At 41.5% G+C, this 20,074-nt stretch overlaps 1 protein-coding gene across 11 annotated transcripts in view; it reads left to right on the forward strand.

Annotated features, from left to right (window-relative positions):
• The first annotated feature begins 6,822 nt into the window (after positions 1-6,822).
• LOC105475087 (homer scaffold protein 1) overlaps positions 6,823-20,074 on the forward strand; it is a 192,551-nt gene continuing 179,299 nt past the window's right edge. For 10 of the 11 annotated variants that reach the window (XM_071098773.1, XM_071098774.1, XM_071098769.1 and 7 more), the window contains exon 1: positions 6,829-8,566. In XM_071098773.1, the coding sequence (XP_070954874.1) occupies positions 8,562-8,566 (5 nt within the window). In that variant the 5' untranslated portion in view covers positions 6,829-8,561. Of the gene's footprint in view, positions 8,567-20,074 lie in introns of all 11 variants that reach the window. The other variant, XM_011730081.3, reaches the window with a different exon arrangement.

Here is a 20,074-nt window from a genome sequence, read left to right on the forward strand (position 1 = left end):
AATCTAGTTCTGGCCAACAAGACATGAGAAGGAATTTTCTTGAGGTCCCTTCAGAGTTTTTCTCCCTGGTTTAAAAAAAAAAAAAAAAAAAAAAAGCAGCCATAAAAGAGAAAATAACTCAGTCTCCTTCCCTCCCTTCCTGTTTTGGGTGTTCTTTGAATGGGATGCCTGGAAATACAATAATCTTCTAAAAAAGAAAGGGACAGCAATCCAGGTTTAAAAGAAAACACATGAAGATAGCAAAATAAAAGGATGGAAAGACTCTAATGACACCTTGGACTTTCCAAATCAACTGTTAAGACCACCTACCTCCAGACTTCTTTTTAATAAGCAAATTAAAAAATGACCTTATAGGTTAAGTCACCATTACCTGGAGTTTTTGCTCATGCAGTTGACAATGCACCATCCCACACACTAGCAATGGAGGGGGAAATGGAAACCAAGGCGAGAGAGGTGAGCAGGGGCCAGACCATGCAGTACCTCTTAGGTCGAGGCATGGAGTTTGGATTTTATTCTAAGTGTAAGAGATTTTAGAAGATGACCTAATCAAAATAGGAAAACTATATTTTTATCATGTATTGCCATCATTTATATCAGGGGTCCCTAACCCCCGGGCCACAGACTGATATGGGTCCATGGCCTGTGAGGAACAAGGCAGCACAGCAGGAGGTGAGTGGCAGATGAGTGAGCATTACTGCCTGAGCTCCACCTCCCACCTCCTGTCTGATCAGCAGCGTGAATCTTAGGAACATGACGGTTCAGAGTTCTTTCTCATAGCAGCATGAACCCCATTGTGAACTGCACATGCAAGTTCATTCATTCATTCATTCATTCAAAGGGATCTAGGTTGTGCGCTTCCTATGAGTGCCTAACGCCTGACGACCTGAGGTGGAATGGTTTCATCCTGAAACCATCTCCCCCATCCTACCGAGGGGAAAAATTGTCTTCCACAAAAGCGGTCTCTGGTGCCAAAAAGGTTGGGGATCGCTGATATATACAATAAAAATATATGATGTTATTAAAAATAATAGAATAGGCCGGATGCAGTGTCTCACGCCTATAATCCCCGCACTTTGGGGAGCCGAGGCGGGTGGATCACCTGAGGTCAGCAGTTCAAGACCAGCCTGGCCAAGATGGTAAAACCCTGTCTCCACTAAAAATACAAAAATTAGCTGGGCGTGGTGGTGGGTGCCTGTAATCCCAGCTACTAGGGAGGCTGAGACAGAGAACTGCTTGAACCCGGGAGGCGGAGGTTGCGGTGAGCCGAGATCGTGCCACTGTACTCCAGCCTGGGCGATAGAGCGAGACTCTATCTCAAAATAATAATAATGATAATAGAATAAATATTGACTACAGATATGATGGTTTATTTTGGGTATCTACTTGACTGGCTTAAAAGATACATAAGTAGTGGGTAAAGCATTATTTCTGGGTGTGTCTGAGGGTGGTTCTAGAAGAGAATGGCATTTGAATCTGTGGACTGAGTACAGAAAATCCACCCTCGCCAATGTAGGTGGGCACTGTCCAATCTGCTGAGTACCTGGGTAGAACAAAAAGTCAGAGGAAAGGCAAATTATCTCTCTTTTCTGGAGCTAGGGTATCTGTCTTCTCCTGTTCTTGGACATCAGAACTCCAAGTTCTCCGGCCTTCAGCCTTGAGCTGAGAGTTACAACATTGGTTTCCCTGGTTCTCAGGCCTTGTAGGCTGAGACTGAATTATGTTGCCAGCTTCCCTAGTTCTCCAGCTTCAGACATTGATTTCTTGGCCTCCATAATCACATGAGCCACGTCCCATAATAAATCTCACATCTATCTACGTATCTGTCAATCATCTACCTACCTGCCTATCATTCTCCCTATATATACCCTATTGGTTCTGTTTCTCTAGAGAACCCTAAGTAATACAGAAACATTTACCATTTCCATTTAATATTTAGAGAAATTAAAATTTAGAACAAGATTAAAAGAAAAGCCTCATAAATAATTCATGAAATATTTTGGCTGAAACTCTCAAGTGTTGAGAATCTTCATTTATTTCTGATTCTTATGCTTGGGAGAAATTTTAACACGGGTTCTAGGTCTTGCTTCTGCCTGCTTTAGCCATAAACATAATATTTATCCATTATGTTCTGCTTCAGAGAGTTTGCAATTGCCATCTTAAAGCCCCATCTCTCTTTGAAATACTCCAGAATTTCTGCCTCAGCCTTGTCTCTCTGAAAATAAAGCCATTTTCTTCCATAGGAATGACTGTCCTAAATATCTTGTGGGTTGTTTTTGTTTTAGCTGGCACCATAACAGTCACAAAATAAGGTAGCTCATTTAAAACATTTTCCTCATGGTTGTTCTGTTCCCCCATTCAGGAAAAAGATTATTGGTTACCATGGCAATCAGCTTCCACAGCATTCCATTCTAAGTAACTGCACAGGTACAGCACAACCTTTACTCCACATTCTTTCCTGTAGTTCTCTGCAGATCTGCATATTTTTCCAGCCTGTTTTCTCTAACTCCTGCTTGAAACAATCAACCAACCAACCCAGGTTAAGCCAGACAATTTTTTCAAAGGTACAATATCCCCATCTTTTCTGAATATTTTAAAAATTTTGTATAGACAGTTGTACTACCATTTCCTCTAATTTTGTTCTATCTGGGCCCTCAACAGCAGCCAACTGAAAACTTTCTAGCATCCTCTTTCACTATCTAGGATTACATTTGTATCCCTCTGACCATGTTTAGAAAATAAATGAATTCACAGTAAAAATCAGAGCAGGAGGTAGTTCTGAGATCATTTCCCATGGCTATCTACCATAGTTTTCCTAAGGCTAATTCTTTAGCTTCCTTTACTCTACCACTTTCAAACTTCTCTAATAAATTGTCTTCAAGCCTTGCCTTGAAGATGCCAAACACACATGTTCCCACCCTTGAGACTGTTTAACTACTTTGCTTCTGTTCAGAACATTACTGATAATAAAAGACGGTTTTATTACAGGCCATATACAACTCAATGGTACCCGGTATCTGCTGTGTAAATGGAGGAAGTGGGATGATTTTGGAGAGTCACTGGATAAATTCTGTTTCCCTGCAACTCTTTCATTCTTATCATTACGTTGACTCTTTGCTGGTTAGTTTCTTCATGACTATGTACTACCTACTAGGAATTATGATATTTCTTTTATATAGAGAGATATCTTTTAACCTATTTTTCAATCTGACTTTATTTGAATTAACAGTGGTATTTTGGTAATCAAAAAGAGGGCATTTAAAAGGAAGTTGTTATTACCTAATGTAAGCCAATTAAAAATAAAATCTGGCTTTTACTCTCTTTCCTGCAAAGGTTTTCTATCTCATAGATGTCTTCCTTCATTGAAAAAGACATATCTCATGACCAATGTATGAACACCCCATTGAAGACTGCCATCTCCTATTAAGGGCATGGAAATAAACTCTGTAACTAAAACAGATGCCTTCGCCCACAGATTCTAAAATCAGAGGGTATTCATAAACCGCCCTACAAATTTTCAGAGCATAGTGGGAAACAGGAACTGTTAAAATTTGAAACTCTACTAAAGTACTTTCTTCCTCTTCCGGTAAAAGAAAATATATTACTTTCTAGGAAGTTTACTATTTTAAAAAACATACAAAAAAATCAGGGTTGGGAATTCACAACTAAAATGTGGGTTACATCAGCTCATCTTAGGAGAAAAGATACTTACTTATAGATGGAAAGCCATAGAATGCCTCTCTGATACCTCTTAAAACTGTATTGGAATTGTTTCAAGCAGGGAGAAAAGGCTATTTTTTCTGAGAAGACATGCCATATTACATAAAATGTTTCAAAGGTTTACATATTCTTTTGACTACATGGACATATGTACTTACTGTACTTACTGATCCTGATCCCTGGCAAGAAATTGATACCTATAATTAATCAATCATAGGTAAAATTTTCTAGAGTAAGAGGCTGAAGTTAAACAATCACATAAACTTTGAGTCATTATATCACAGGGCACCATTCGATTTATGTAGAAAAAAGCTGTTCTCAATTTTCAGTTGACAAAAGAGCAGTTGAGAAAAGACGACGCGGTTGTGAAAAGTAGAAACTAACAAAGGGTCAGCACTCTAAAGGCAGGAAGGCAACTGAAAAGCTGTTTTGACAGTTGGGTAAAGATGAGGGGAAAAAAGACTGTGAATGAGAGGAAGTTGTGATGAAAGGGTAGAATAGTGTTTGAAAATGGTAAAGTGAGAGGTTTAATTAACATGGAAAGAGCAGGAAAGAGATAAGTTATTTAGTTAGGTAGGAAATTGTAAAGAAATTTTAGTAGTGTAAGAACATAATTTGTATTTTAATTTGCAAGGGTCAAGGGATGACATTATTTGAAGAATGACAGTTTTATTGTTTTAACATTTTAGATATAAGAAGCTCCATTTGTCTGAAATACAAATTGGTACAAGTTTCTATTAATATGATAATAATATACATTAGACAAATTGGCAAGCAGGGATTTGCCTTTCATTAACCTTTTGTTATAACCTTAAAAACAAAACAGAAAACAAAAAAAACCCTGAGGCGACCTGGCGCAGTGTCTCACGCCTGTAATCCCAGCACTTTGGGAGGCCGAGGCAGGCGGATCACTTGAGGTCAGGAGTTTGAGACCAGCCTGGCCAAAATGGTGAAACTCCGTCTCTACCAAAAATACAAAAATTAGCCGGGTGTGGTGGCAAGTGCCTGTAGTCCCAGCTACTCAGGAGGCTGAGACAGGAGAATCGCTTGAACTCAGGAGGCAGAGAGTGCAGTGAGCCAAGATTGTGCCACTGCACCCAACCTGGACAGCACAGCGAGACTCTGCCTCAAAAAACAAAACAAAACAAAACAAAAACAAAAACAACAATGAAAACTAGGGTGAGCACTGTGGGTCATGCCTATAATCCCAGCACACTGGGAGGCCGGGGTGGGCGGATGACCTGAGGCCAGGAGTTTGAGACCAGCCTGGCCGACATGGCGAAAAACCATCTCTATTAAAAATACAAAAATTAGCCAGGTATGGCAGCAGGCGCCTGCAATTCCAAGTACTTGGGAAGCCGAGGCACGAGACTTGCTTGAACCTGGGAGGCAGAGGTTGCAGTGAGCCGAGATAGCACCACTGCACTCCAGCCTGGGCAACAGAGCGAGACTCCGTCTCAAAAAAAGACTTAATATTTCAAACTTTAAGCATGATCATAATTGTATAATGTTAAGATGACCAGAGTATTTGAAACAGTTACAAATTGGTCTTTTTTGTTGTTGGTGGTGGTGTTCTTTAATCTTGGACTCCTAACTTGAGCAAGAAAATGTAAATACAGAAAGTTGCAAAACCAATGTTCCTTAAATAGGAACCATGTGAGTAGTTTAACATTACAGTTTCTAAAAGTCACACGTGGTATACATTCTAACAAGTTTTACCTTCTTTTATTTAAACTACGTTGAAATTGACATATAACTTTCCTAATAATCACTTCATAGGCTGGTAATCCTATGTTCTGGATTTTCCAGGTCACTTCAGATTCAAATTTTTTTTCTAATGTCAAATGGTGTGTCTAGATTTTGGTTTGGAAAACAGGGTCACTAAATTTGTAGACTAACTTGAAACAGTATTGACCTTTGGCAATACGTATCAATTCTATTTCTTGGCCATGATTAAGTAAAATAAAACCAAAGTTCACTATATGAATTTACCTAACTTAAAATTTTGTTTTTACCTATTCATTTTAAAATAATTTAAGAACGCTGTAGTAATTTACAATGTAAAAAGCATTCCTAATATGGTGTTTTATAGACACAAACACATACATAGCTAGCACACTTATAGAGAGCTACTCACCCTTGCCATACAGAAAATGCAAAACAACACACTTAAGAGATATTGTAATTATATACTATGTGGTCAAAACTAAAGAAGATAAAAATATGCTTGTGCTAATGAAAAAGGATTTGGTGGTCTTTCCAATTTTTAATTTTTAATTTAAATTCCACAGACTGAAACCCATATATTTTTTTCTCTTTCTTGTTTTATTGTCTGGAGGCAAGTGTCACGGAACTCATATTCTTGATGAAGAGAAACTGAGAGGACACACTGGCATTTGCTATGCATGTGACGATAATTATCTGAGTGAACTAAGATTGACTCATTTTCCTATGCCAAAACTGCTCTTTTGTAAATAAAATTACTATCCTTTATAACATTACTTCGTTTGCTTATTGCTCTGCTCTTTATTCTTTCGTGTTTCAGGTAACCAACAAGAGAAAAAGTTTAAAAGTCCACTACGTCCAGAATGGCACTCAATAACTGAAAATTGAGGTAATTTTTCCGAAGTTCTTGTTGGAAGTACATCTACCAGTAGTGTGATCAGGCTCTCCCTCCCACATTTCCCTGCTAGTTAGGACAGGAGAAGCCCGGGGGTGCTGCTGCAACAGCGGTGGGAGTGGGAGATAGGATATTACCCGCTTGACACTTCTGCACTTCTGCTACGAATGATTCACTCCGGTTTGGCACATTTGTTGCAAGGAAATCTCCTCCCGCCGCTTCCTTGTTCGAGCTCCTCTCGGGCTGTCTCCTGTGCTTTGGCCTTTAAGGAGAAGCGAGAGCAGGTGGGCACACAGGAGCTCGCCGAGTCCTCCTCCCCCCGCTCTTTCCCTAATTTAGCAGTACTTCCGGCCGCGTGACATCATCCCCCGCACCCCGGTGACGTGAGCAGCGGGTGACGTGTGTGCGGAGAGGAGCGCGCTGACGTTGCTATTTAAAGGTCCTCCTGCGGGGAGGATGGAGACACAGCGCGAGCACCTGGCGTGGGGCGCGGAGGAGGCTGTGGCGGCCGGGAGCGGGGCCAAGAGCCAGCGGAGGAGCAGAGCGCACGGCCCGCCAGCCGCCGGCCTCTAGGGGAGGGGGGAAAACAAGGACGGACGGACTGAGGGCCTGCCGCCGGCCCAGCTCCCCACGAGGGCCGCTCGGCCCCGCACCACCATCCTCTCCGCCGCCTCGCGGCTGCTGCTTGCTCCCGCTGCCCACTGCCCGCAGGGCCCGTCGGGCTCCCGGGACCCGTCCGCGCACCAGCCCCCAGCCGCGGCTCCGCGGCGGCCACCGCCTCCCGCCCTCTCCCGCGAGCAGGGGGAGGTACCGCCCTCGCCCCCCCGTTCTCTCCGCCCCCTTCCCGCCCCCCGCAGCCCACTGCCTCCGCGCTCGCCTCACGCCGGCGGCGCTGACTGGGAAAGCAGCACCCTCCGCTCTGCCAGCCGGCCGGTGCAGGCGGAGGCAGCGGCGGGCTTCAGGCCGCCGGGGCTGGCGCTGCTCTGCCCGGCGGGAGCCGGAGGCCGGCGGAGGCGGGCGCTGATGGAAGTGTGAAGAGGCGGCGGCGGGGCCCGGGGAATGTGAGGCGGCGCGTGGCGGCGGCGCGGAGCGTGAGAGACGAGGAGCAGGGGTGGGGGCGCTGGAGCGGCGGCTGCGCTTCGGCTTCGAGCCCAGCTCTCCTGGCCCCGACGCGGTCTTAGCCTCCCGCCTTGGCTCGGGCAGGCGCCCGTCGACCCTTCGGCCCCTTTCGCCCGCCCTGGAGCTGGGGGCAGGGCGCCAGTGGAAGCGTGGGGCTTGGCTCTGTGATTCATTCATTCTCCGCCGACGGGAGCCTCAGATCCGCTGTGCTCTGAAGAGAGGAGGGAAGAGGGGGCAGCCGCGAATGAAGGGCCGGGCGCGAGCCGGGCTCCATTGTGCTTGGCGGCGGGGGGCGGGAAGGGGCTGAGGGAGGTGGGATCGGGCCCCCTTCTCCAGCTCCCCGGCGTGCGCTGCGCCCCCAGCCTGCTGCCAGCCTGGAAATGGCTCCGTTTATTCTCCTCGGGAGAATGAATCGATCCTGCCCAGCCTTCTCTTCCTCCTCCCCACCTCTTCTCTGCTCCGAGTCTTAGGAGAAGAAACATTAAAAAAGACAGATTCCAATGTGGAGTGCCGTGCAGGTTGGGAGCTGCCGGATTTGCACTTCGAGGAGATTTTTCTATGTAGTTTTTTTCCTAATGTGAGCGCAGGGAAGCCGTGGCATTACTGCTTTTGGGATTTTTATTCACGTGCACGTCGCGTTTGGTTGCTCGCTCCACCCCCGGGGACCTGGTGTGGTGGAGAAATTTGAACCCGCAGCCTTAGCTCTGAAAAGGCCGAGTTACCTGGCTCTCCCTGAGTGTCGAGGAGGACATGAGTGAAATGACCAGCGAACTCATTTTTTATAGGACTCGGTGAAGCCGGATTCTGCATTTTCCTACTTGTAGACTCGTTTTGTGGAATAGAATTGATCGCTGTCTCCTCCGCAAAGCGTTTTAACTCGAATAAGCAAATGCCGCCTCTGTTTGAACGTTTTGGTATTTACAAGAAAGAAATCATTTTACCTAAGAGAACTAATTGAATTGGCAGCATCCTTGAAATACCTCCGGACAAGGATCTAGGGGTGGGGGTGGAAAATCAACTGCGAAATAGCAGACGGAGAAATTCCTTTGGAAGTTATTCCGTAGCATAAGAGCTGAAACTTCAGAGCAAGTTTTCATTGGGCAAAATGGGGTAAGGATTTTTGTGCTTAACACAGCTTCGAATCTGTTTATGTATGTGTATTATTGAGCGGTGGTGGTGATTGCGTTTTGTGTTTTCAAACAAACTTGCCACCTTGCTAAGCTGGTCATACTTTAAAGAAATAGGCATGCTAACCTTTTAGGTTATTTTTGCGTTTTTGTAGAGCGGTACCAGAGGTCGTAAACACATACATCGTTTGTAACTTGAATATGGATTTGTGAGTAATATTTACAAAGACAACGCATTCTACACTTTACTGGTCAGACTGCTGCATCAGTTTGTCATCAAAATCACATTGTCTTAGCTTTTGCTGATGGTTATCTTTCAAAGAGAAGTACTACACTCTCTCAGTACTTTTAGATAATCAGTTGCACAAAGGAACGATTGTAATGAGTGGTTAGACAACAGTCCTTGAAAGTGATCCAGAGTAAATTGTTGCCCTCACGGTGCCCTCTCTTTTGCCCTTGAATATCCAAAGCTAAAATGTATAGAATTGATTTACTGGGACGTTAAAACGAAAATCTGAAATTCAGTCTTACTGATGTGGTCACCACGGTGCGGGTGCATTCCGTACGAAAAGGCTTTTTGTTTAAGGAACTTGTTCACTCCTTTTGTTTTTCGCTTTTAAGCTCAGCCCTTCAGTTTGTGTTAATATCAGATCTACACCTTCCTTCGGACCCAGAACCAACCGAGAGTGCATTTTCCAGTCTTTTATTAACTCTTCACACTGTGGGTTGATGAAATGCTAGTGACACTTCCTAATTTAAGCTGGAAACCCATAATATATTAATGGAGTAATCTGATTTCATTGACAGATTGTCATTGGTTTTTGGCGGAAGAACTTCCAGAATTTTCTCTCTTTGTGTGTGTGTGTGTCGTTGAACAAACACATCTGAAGTGTAGTTGAGGGACAGGTTTTGAAAAAATGGACTCTGAAATTCATTGTGATGGTTTAGGGGTGTACACACGCTTGAAACTTTCTGAGGAAAGTTCCTGAATAGTACCTTCTTTTTGGAGTTAGAATTTGAAGTTTAATATGCATAACTTTGAAAATTTAGAACGTGTTGTAGGAGACTTTCCTCAGAAATTAATGATAAAGTGATAATTGTTTTAAAAACTTGAATGACAAGTGATGAGAGTATATATAACTTGCATGATTTGGGGGTACTGCTAAGAGTAATTAAAATGCCTCATTCTATTTCTAGCGCTGCTATTAGTAGCTTAGTGATCTGAGGCAAATTGCTTAACCTCTGTGGACTCTATTTCTTATCTGTAAAATGAAGGAATTAGAGATGACTTAAAGATTTCTTCAAACTGTAAAAAATGAATTATTTTCTTTTTATTCTCCTCATTTTAATGATCACTAGTTGGTTTCTGGAAGTCGATCTTTCTGATGGAGACCTTTTTCTCTCTAAGCAGTTTAAGCACTTAACGCTGAAAAATAATGGCATTTGAAAAATGTTCTGGATGAATTGCACCAATTTTACATGAGAAAAATACTGAAAAATACTACTGTTCAAAACCTTAGAAATATGGCTTCCCTTGAGCATCTGCAGCTCTGTTTAAAACATGTTGGAGGAAAAAAAAAATCAAGCAGCAGTTTTTCATGTTGATGGCTGCATTTTGTCTAGACTGTGGAGTAGTAGCATCATGGAAGAAAATCAGTTTTCCACAACCTTTAAGCTGCATGAATGCCTGTCATTTTACCAAGGGAAGCTTAGGCTGAATTTTTTTTTCCTGCCTCAGGTTCATTTGTACAAATAGCACAGGAGGACCCCAGCCCCATGCAGGTGGCAGCCTGGTTGGGGGTTGCACCAGTCCTGTCCTCACGTTGGCAGACAGATATCTAATCTGAAGCCTTTGTAGGGGCCTGGGCACCTTTGGGAGCCTTAGCTGGAACTGAAGCTGGAGCTGCAGCCTGGGCCTTGGTTTTATCCTTGTCCTTGGCCTTTGGCCAGGACAGCCTGAGCCCCTTGGCAGTGCGGGCATGAGCATGCTTCCCAGGCTTGGGGTGGGCAGTGTAGTCAAGTTGATTGAGCTTGCGGATGACACCCTTTGGGATCTTGGGCTTAACCTCCTTGGGCTTTATGAGGGCCTTGATAACCTTGGCACATGTACTCATGGCCTTGGCACTGTTAGCCTGCATCTTTTTTAGGCCTTTCTTGTTGTGTTTCTTGGCAAATCGCATGTTCCTCAGGAACTTGGGGTCCACCCCCTTAAGAGATTCGTATCTTTGTGATTGGGATTTCTTGATACCATTTCTGTGCCATTTTCGGGACTGGTTGTGTGTGGTGTGGTTGTTGGTCTTGGTTATGTTTGCACCTTAAGCTACGGCTCCTGAAGTGCCTAGAACCGGAAGAGACAGGATGAATTTAATACTGAAGGGGCCACTGTTTAAAATGGGAAAGTAAGCCCCACACATAACATGTATTTAGACACTTAGCATAATTAATTTGTTTATAAATGAATGTATCTGTCCTTTAGTCAATAAAGTCCTATATATGGACTGAGGAGAAAAAGGAGCGAGCATTTTGTGGTGCTATTTTTTGGAAAGCCTGTGTTTGGGGCTATTACCCTTTCTCATTGATAGTGCCTTGTTTTATCTGAGTTGAGAGAGGAAGGGTAGGTGGAAGTAGAAGAGCGTACAGCAAAGCAAAGGCATTTGCTGATGTTTCTACACTTTATGCGTATTTATGCCTAATAAATGTTTGTGGAATTCGCATAGCTGCCTGGGCCTATTTCAAACAAAAGGAAACAGGGCTTTAAATGGCCTTTAAAGCTTTACCTTAGCAATCATTAATTACCTTGCTGTAATAGATATCTAACATTTAATACTCTGGGTAAAGTGTTTCATATATTACAACTTTTTTTTTTAAACTAATGTTAGGTTATGATAAGGATTTATCTTTGTCTTAATTGTAGATAATTATTGCAAGTCTAGGGGCAGTCTAAGCAAAGGAATTATTTTTAATAAAATCAGTGATTGGGCAGAAAAAAATTATGGCTCCCCTAATAGTAGTTTATGAACTTTGTGGAAATGGAAAAGAACAGCTGAAACTTGACAGTTGGCAAAGTCTGTCAAAGTATCTTGGATGTTGCATGAACTGTTAATTGCAGTGAAGGCAACTAAAGTATGGGTTTGTAAAATAGGTGTATCAGATCCCCTAAAAATTAAGGCATTCACATATATAAAATGAAGTCTCTGAAAAGTTTTGAAACCTCTGTGAGAAGCCCCTGTTAGGTATGACCCCCACCCCCCACCTCCAAATAGTATCTCATAATGACAGCAGTGAATCAGTAGCTATTTCAGAACTATTAGAGTAGGCAACAGAAATCAAGTGACCTCAACCAGTTATTTCACGACACCCTTTGTTTTTACTTAGCTCATATTGGTAACCTTGTGCCATCAGCAATGGTAAAGAATTCTTTCCCTCCCTTCTCTTATTAAGAGCTGCTTATAAATAAAATAGGGCTCTCCCTGCTAATGACATCTGTTAATGCTGTTTCTGATTTACCTCACCTGCCTGTGGGAACTTCTGGAGTCCTTCCTCGGCCTCTTTCCCCAGGTAACTTCTGGAAGCGTGGAAATGAGTGCTGCTACATTGCAGCCCAAACTGGGTCTCTTTGCTGAAAGACAGGAAGCTGACACCTCCTTCTGCCTCACACTGCAGGGTTCTGCTCTCTAGGGGTTGTAGCAAAAATGTGAAAATCTTGATTCCAGCACTATGAAGGGGTTTTATTGCAAAGATAACCACCCTATCATTTCTGACAACAGACAAGTTAGATGCAAGTCCTTAATTCTTCATTTGTTCATTTTACCAACTTCGAACCTATGTTATAGTGCACGTACTTAGCTCAGTGCTGCCGATAGGAAGGCTAGTACAATGTACTCCTTCCCTTAGTGAGTTTATACTTTAGAAGTTGGGAAGACAGTCAAGCCTAAAATTAAAATGTGCAATGAAATTTTGTAGGAGCTATAATATAGGGCATTGTGGAGACACAAAGTGGGTATTGGGGCATTAGCTGCTGAGGGAAGGATAAAAAGGCTTTGTAGAGGAGGTGATAGGTGTTAAATACTGAAAGATGAGTACAAGTGAGCCTCTTAGAAAAATTAGAGGGCATTCAAGGCAGAGGGAACAGTGATTGACACCACTAAAACGAGGAACTGCAAATGAGTTTGGCATGACAAGCTTGTTTGCTTGAGCCAGCTCCCTTTGGTGTAGCAAGAGATAGGTCTAGAGCCTTATTACGCAGGGGCTGGGTTGGAGAGCCATGTAGATCAAATGAAAGATTGGATTATCCTGTAGTCTAGTGTGTTTAGAGGTTTTTTGGCTATGACCCTTTGGAAAGATAAGCATCTTTACATTGCAACCCAATATGCTTGTATATAAATGGTAAAATGTCACTACATAATACCCTTGCTTTGGGTGGTGCACTCTGGTAGTTTCTATTGTGTTCCATTCTATTTTATTTTTCAGATAGACTGATGATGGTGACCCACTCAATTTATTTAATGACGCTGTGGTAGCAACTGGTAATTTGAAAAGCACTTCTCTTCTGTGTGAAGATTACTAAAGAGTTTTAAGCAGAGTAAGAACATGATCAGGGAAGCAGAATAAGAGAGCAGTTTTAAAAATCATTTAAAATTCAGTTTTGTGTCTTGCATCATGTGGAAACACCAAGCCAGAACAATGAACTATGGCTGGGTAGAGGAAGTGGATAGTTGGGCAGGCCCTGGAAAGTTCCGAAGTAGGGAGGGGAGAGATGGTGACTGAGAGATGTGTAGTTGACTGAATGCAGCTTCTTCAGAATTAGGACATTTCATGTGCAGAGGTAATAATGTAGCAAAGAGCATGGTATGTTCTTAGCAGAGTCACTAACTGTGGGTCCTAAAATAGTGAATTTGGGAGTTAAGGGGTTGACAGAAGAAACTGTCTTTATCCATAGTTTATAGTTTTGAGTGATGAAACATCTCAGAAGAAAAGGTGGTTATATCCCAGAAGGTCTGACCTCTCTACTGCCATGTGATTTTTTTTTTTTTTTCAGTCTTTAGTATTTAGTTGAAGTATTTATTTTTAGTTATTGGATTGTTATTTTGGATTAATATGACTAACTGGACAGAAGAATAGGGAAAATGAGTGGTGAGTGCTTAATGTTTTCTGATATAATTTTTTTCTGATGTAGTTTTTAAATGACTATAAAACATTTTATGTAGATTTATATCTCAGGACATATCTAGTGGAATGAAATGTGCAGCTTTTTTGTGTTGCATATTTGTAATGCCTTATGACCTGTGGCTAATATTTCTGTTTGTTTTTGAAAAGTTGAGTGCTTTTGAGGCATTGCAAAGTTTCAGGTCTGTTAAATATTTTCATTTCAAAAGAATCTACGTGTGATAAGGAATATTTATGTAGATTTTAGCCCATCTACAAGAATTCAGATAAAATTTTCACATCTGTCTTATTGAATGAGTATTGCAAGAGTAGGTAAAACTTTTTTGTTTTGTTTTGTTTTGTTTTGTTGGAGACAGAGTCTCGTTCTGTCGCCAGGCTGGAGTGCAGTGGCGTGATTTGGGCTCACTGCAACCTCTGCCTCCTGGGTTCCAGCATTTCTCCTGCCTCAGCCTCCCAAGTAGTTGAGACTACTGGTGTGCGCCACCACGCCCGGCTAATTTTTCCTTTTTTTAGTAGAGATGGGGTTTCACCATATTGACCAGGGTAGTCTCAAACTCCTGACCTCGTGATCTGCCTGCCTCAGCCTCCCAAAGTGCTGGGATTACAGGTGTGAGCCACCTCACCCAGCCAAGAGTAGGTAAAACTTTTTAAAAACTAATAATTCAATGGTCTTCAGTATGTGAATAAAATCATGTATATATATATTTAATTATTTATTTATTTGAGACAGTGCTGTGGCCCATGCTGGAGTGCAGTGGTGCCATCATGGCTCACTGCAGCCTTGACCTCTCAGGCTCAAGCAGTCCTCCTACTTTAGCCTCCCGAGTGGCTGGGTCTATAGGCTCACACCACCATGGCAGGCTAATTTTTGTACTTTTTGTAGACATGGGGTTTCATCAGGTTGCCCAGGCTGGTCTTGAACTCCTGGACTCAAGTGATACATCTGCCTTGCTGTGAGCCATCACGCCTGGCCAAAATCATGTATTTTAATCTTACTTTTTATAGCACACCTCTCCGTAGTCTATAAAATTAGGACATCCATGATGACTCTCTGTTAAAAGAGTCAACTTTATTGATGAACTTATGTTCTTAATTTTAACATTTCATACCTTTTGATACCCCTTTTCCCATCTGTCCTGAGTGTAACACATTGGTCATTTCTGTGCTTCTTCATGAAATGTCTGAGAAAGAAAAAAAAGATGAGAATCAATGCAGCTTGTTTTAAGCAGTATTTTTGAGGGAAATTATTGACACAAATAATCTTTTTTGTTTTGCCTTTTTCTTCTACTTGCATTTTTAAAAATCTTGTTTTTAAAAGTTTTTAAAAATTATTCAGTTCTCTGGTAAGTACAATTTAGAATTAATTTAATTTTTTTTTGTCTGCTAAACACTTCGGATAATATAATTAATTTTATAGGGTCATCTTTTTAACTCTTCTTTCAGTGAGGTTTTTGTCCGCCCAATAATGGATTGTGAAGCCAGTATGGATCTTGTGTAGCTAAAATAATTTTATATATAGAACTAACATTTGACTTAGTTAAGAACTGAATTTTATTTACCCTTATTTATGTTTTTTTCTGTCAAGGTAGACTACTAAAGGAAGGCAAAAAGTCATTGTTTTCTGTCTTGTATCAGAAAATAAAATTGTTTATAAAACCCCCCCAAACCAGTAATCTAATCAATGTTTTATCTTCATAGTACACTTACCTTTGCATTTTCTCTACCTTTTAAAAAAATCACCTTTATCTCTTAACACCTAGTATTAATATTAGCTTAAAAAATTAGCTCGGCTTTACGAACATCTTATTTTAATGTTCTTCCATAAACCAAGAAGAGTTTCAATGTTATCTTTTGAGAAGTGTTGGAACCAAGTCCTGCAGGCACAAAAGTTGTAAGAATTGAGGGCTTTTTGTAAAATGACCAAGCAAGAGTTGCATAGAAATTAAACACAAACAAAAAACTGCTTAGGGAACACAGATACTAAAGCAATTTCATTACTTTATAAGGTCATTGAAAGTCATGTTTATTGTCATGTCTGTTGGCATGTCTGGATCCATGTGGTCACATGCCTTAGAGTCCAGAGGCCTGTAGAGGCGAATGTCCTTGATTTCCACCCCCCTCCATAGAATAGTTTGTTCCTAATTTGTCATTGTCTAGTTGGGGAGTCTTTTTTGAGACAGAGTCTTGCTGTGTCACCCAAGATGATGTGAAGTGGCACAATCTCAGCTCACTGCAACCTCCATCTCCCAGGCTCAGGTACTCCTCCTGCCGCAGCCTCCCTAGTAGTTGGGACTACAGGTGTGCCACCACACCTGGCTAATTTTTGTATTTTTGGTAGAGGTGGGATTTCACCATGTTGGTCCTGACCTCAAGTGATCGACCCACCTCGGCCTTTCAAGGTGCTGGGATTATGGGCATGAGCTACTGCGCCCAGCCTAATTGGGGAATCTCAATAGAAGTCTACTGAGAGATATAACTCTGATACATATCTCTTTGGGTATTATACATTGTGCTTCCTAACCCACAAGTTCATAGTGCAGTACACATGTGCAATATTAGTTGAAAGGATTTGTGGGAATTAGCGCTCATATACAGAAAATCCTGATTTCTAGCAATTGGGCCAATAGTTGGATATACCAATTATTTTTCTGAAAGTTTTTCTAGGTAAATTTTTGAATTACCTTTATATTTACATATCTCTCAATCTTAAGTCGTTACTGTCTTTCTTCTGTTTTATTTAGGTATTTATAAGGGTTGTTCTGAACAAGACTTTCTTTGTGTGAGTGGGAATTTTCTGCCCAGTTACTTTCCAGTTTCCCTCATTAGACTCTTAATAATGATCTTTAGGACATGACTATCAAAGACCTCAAAATACTCATATTAGAAATTTCTGTCAGTCAGTTTTCCTGGAAGATAAGTCTGTACATTCCTAAATGTATATGGGACAATTATTTTGAACCTATTATAATATTTAAGTTACTTAACCTATCCCTTTACCTTTCTGTGCTTTTTTTTTTTCTTCTACTTACTCCTTTGTAAAAACAGAGCTGTTTTCTTTCTTACTCCGTTATGAATCACTGTCTCATGGCTTTTAACATTAAAATTTGTGTGCTTTGCTTAATCACTTTGCCAGCTCCCAAGATGTTTACAGATTGAGGATTCCTCCTACTCTTGTTTACTCAGTATTGCCAGGGATCTGTATACATTAAGCTCAATGGGACTACTCCCAAGTCACTCTTAAACTCATCTTTCTTGAGATTCTGTTGATAAAAAAAAAAAAAAAAATTCTAGATCTTGCAGGCTGCTGTTTTCCTTACCCAGCTGATAATCTGTAAGATTTTAGTTGTGTATTTCACTGTTGCTTTCATTTAGTATTTTACTATTGTTAAATTGATATTTATTGCTATGCCTATGTTAGTATAGTGGAAATAGACATTAATGATGACATTGCTGTTTAATTGTATTTTGCAACATTTTAGTACAGATGCCCTTGAACAACACATGTTTGAACTGTGTGGGTTCACTTATATGCAGAGTTTCTTCCACCTCTTGTTACTCCGAGACAGCAAGACCAACCCTTCCTCTTCCTCTTCCTCAGCCTACTCAATGTGAAGATGAGGAAGATAAGAATATTTATGATGATCCACTTCCACTTAATAGATAGTAAATACATTTTCTCTTATGATTTTCTTTTTTCTTTTTTTTGGAGGCAGAGTTTTGCTCTATCCTGCCTGGCTAATTTTTGTATTTTTAGTAGAGATGGGGTTTCACTGTGTTGGCCAGGCTGGTCTTGAACTCCTGACCTCGGGTGAACTGCCTGCCTCTACCTCCCAAAATGCTGGGATTACAGGCGTGAGCCACTGCACCCGACCTCTTTTTTTTTTTTCTTTGCAACAGAGTCTCACTCTGTCACCCAGGCTGGAGTGCAGTGGCGCGGTCTTGGCTCACTGCAACCTCTCCCTCCTGGGTTCAAGTGATTCTCTTGCCTCAGCCTCCTGAGTAGCTGGGATTACAGGCGCATGCAGCCACGCCTGGCTAATTTTTGTATTTTTAGTAGAGACGGGATTTTGCTGTGTTGGCCAGGCTGGTCTCGAACTCCTGACCTCAAGTGATCTGTCTGCCTCAGCCTCCCAAAGTGTAGGGATTACAGGCGTGAGCCACCATGCCTGGCCTGATTTTTTTAATAACATGTTTTTTTCTCTAGCTTACTTAATTGTATGCGTACAGTATATAATACATACACAAAATATGTTAATTGACTATGTTATCAATAAGGTTTCCAGTCAACAATAGGTTATGAGTAAAATTTTTGAGAAGTCAAAAGTTACATGCAGATTTTTTACTGAGCATGGGTCAGTGTCCTTAACTCACAAATTGTTCAAGGGTTAACTGTATATTCTGAGTAATCAGTGTAAAATCTAGGATGTTACATTATAGGCTCTTCATGTGGTAGAAGCTATCCCAAAGAATGTTTTCAAAGATGGTACAGTGGTCAGTTAGAAATCAGGATACGAAATTGTATGTTCTGAATGACTTCAAGTATATAAAATTCTGTGTATGCATAAAAATGTTTGAAAGAGACTCATGAAAGTGCTACCATGTTTATTTCTGGGAGATAAGATTGTAAAATTTTGTTTTTTAGTCTTTCTGAATCTTGTAGTTTCTCTATAATGAACATATTTTTAGAACTTCTCTTGGGTTTTAAGGGTAAGGGTATTAAAAAGAGAACTTCTCTTGGGTTTTAAGGGTGAGGGTTTAAAAAAAAATGTTGATTACAGTAAAATGTTATCAGGACTGGCAGGGCGCGGTGGCTCACGTCTGTAATCCCAGCACTTTGGGAGGCCAAGTCAGGCGGATCACCAGGTCAAGAGATCGAGACCATCCTGGTCAACATAGTGAAACTCTGTCTCTACTAAAAATACAAAAATTAGCTGGGCTTGGTGGTGCACACTTGTAATCCCAGCTACTTGGGAGGCTGAGGCAGGAGAATTGCTTGAACCCAGGAGGCACAGGTTGCAGTGAACCAAGATTGCGCCACTGCACTCCAGCCTGGTGACAGAGCCAGACTCTGTCTCAAAAAAAAAAAAGTTATCAGGACCAGTCACTTTCTTACATCTGGATACTTACAGATATTTGTATCAATTTTAGCTTTATCTCAAATTTTATCTCATTCTTTTCAAGATTGGCTAAAGAAGCAGTTACTCTAGTGCCAGCAAAACTTGTTTAAGTGTAAGGAGTATTTCTCTTGTCAGTTATTAGAGTATTAGCACTAAACTGTACTTTTTGTGGAGAAGGAGATGCAGCCCAAAGGGAAACTGTGACTATGGGAGGTTATGCAGCTTTGACATGGCAGATCATGTGCTGGATCCCCCAGCTCCTTGGGGCTCTTGCCATTAGAACAGGTGCTCCTCAATGAATGCTTACATAGATACAGATTCATTTGGAGAAGGGTTTCTAAGTCCTTATAGTGGTTTACAAAGACTTAATTTTACTGCAAACTTAGTTTCTTATAGATGAGTTCATTAAATGTATGTTGTTTTCCTTCTAGATGGTACTGAAAAAAGCTGCATTTTAATTTTAGTGTAAGTAAGTCTCCCACAATACATTATACAATTGTCCCTTGAACATGGTGGGGGTTAGAGGTACTACTTGCCCCACCAACTCACATTTAACTTTTGACTCTCCCAAAGCTTAATTAGTAATAGCCTACAGTTGACTGGAAAGCCTTATCAATAACATAAACAGTTGATTAACACATATTTTGTATGTTATATGTTTTATATGCTGTATTTGTACAATAAAGTAAGCTAAAGAAAAGAAAGTGTTATTAAAATCATAAGGAGCCAGGCGCAGTGGCTCACGCCTGTAATCCCAGCACTTTGGGAGGCCCAGGCAGGCAGATGGCTTGAGCTTACAAGTTTGAAACCAGCCTGGGCAACATGGTGAAAACCAGTCTTTACAGAAATACAAACATTAGCCAGTTATGGTGGTACACACCTGTAGTCCCAGCTACTGGGGAGGCCGAGGTAGGAGGATGGCTTGAGCCTGGGAGGCGGAGATTGCAGTGAGCTGAGATCCTGCCACCGCACTCCAGCCTAGGTAATAGAGTCAGACCTTGTCTCTCTCTCTCTCTCTCACACACACACACACACACACACACACACACACACACATGGCTGGGTGCAGTGGCTCACGCCTATAATCCCAGCAGTTTGGGAGACTGAGGCAGGTGGATCACTTGAGGCCAGGAGTTTGAGACCAGCCTGGCCAACATGGCAAAACCCCATCTCTACTAAAAATACAAAAATCAGCCGAGTGTAGTAGC

Source organism: Macaca nemestrina, chromosome 6 (assembly GCF_043159975.1).
Source record: "Macaca nemestrina isolate mMacNem1 chromosome 6, mMacNem.hap1, whole genome shotgun sequence".
Lineage (NCBI taxonomy): Eukaryota > Metazoa > Chordata > Mammalia > Primates > Cercopithecidae > Macaca > Macaca nemestrina.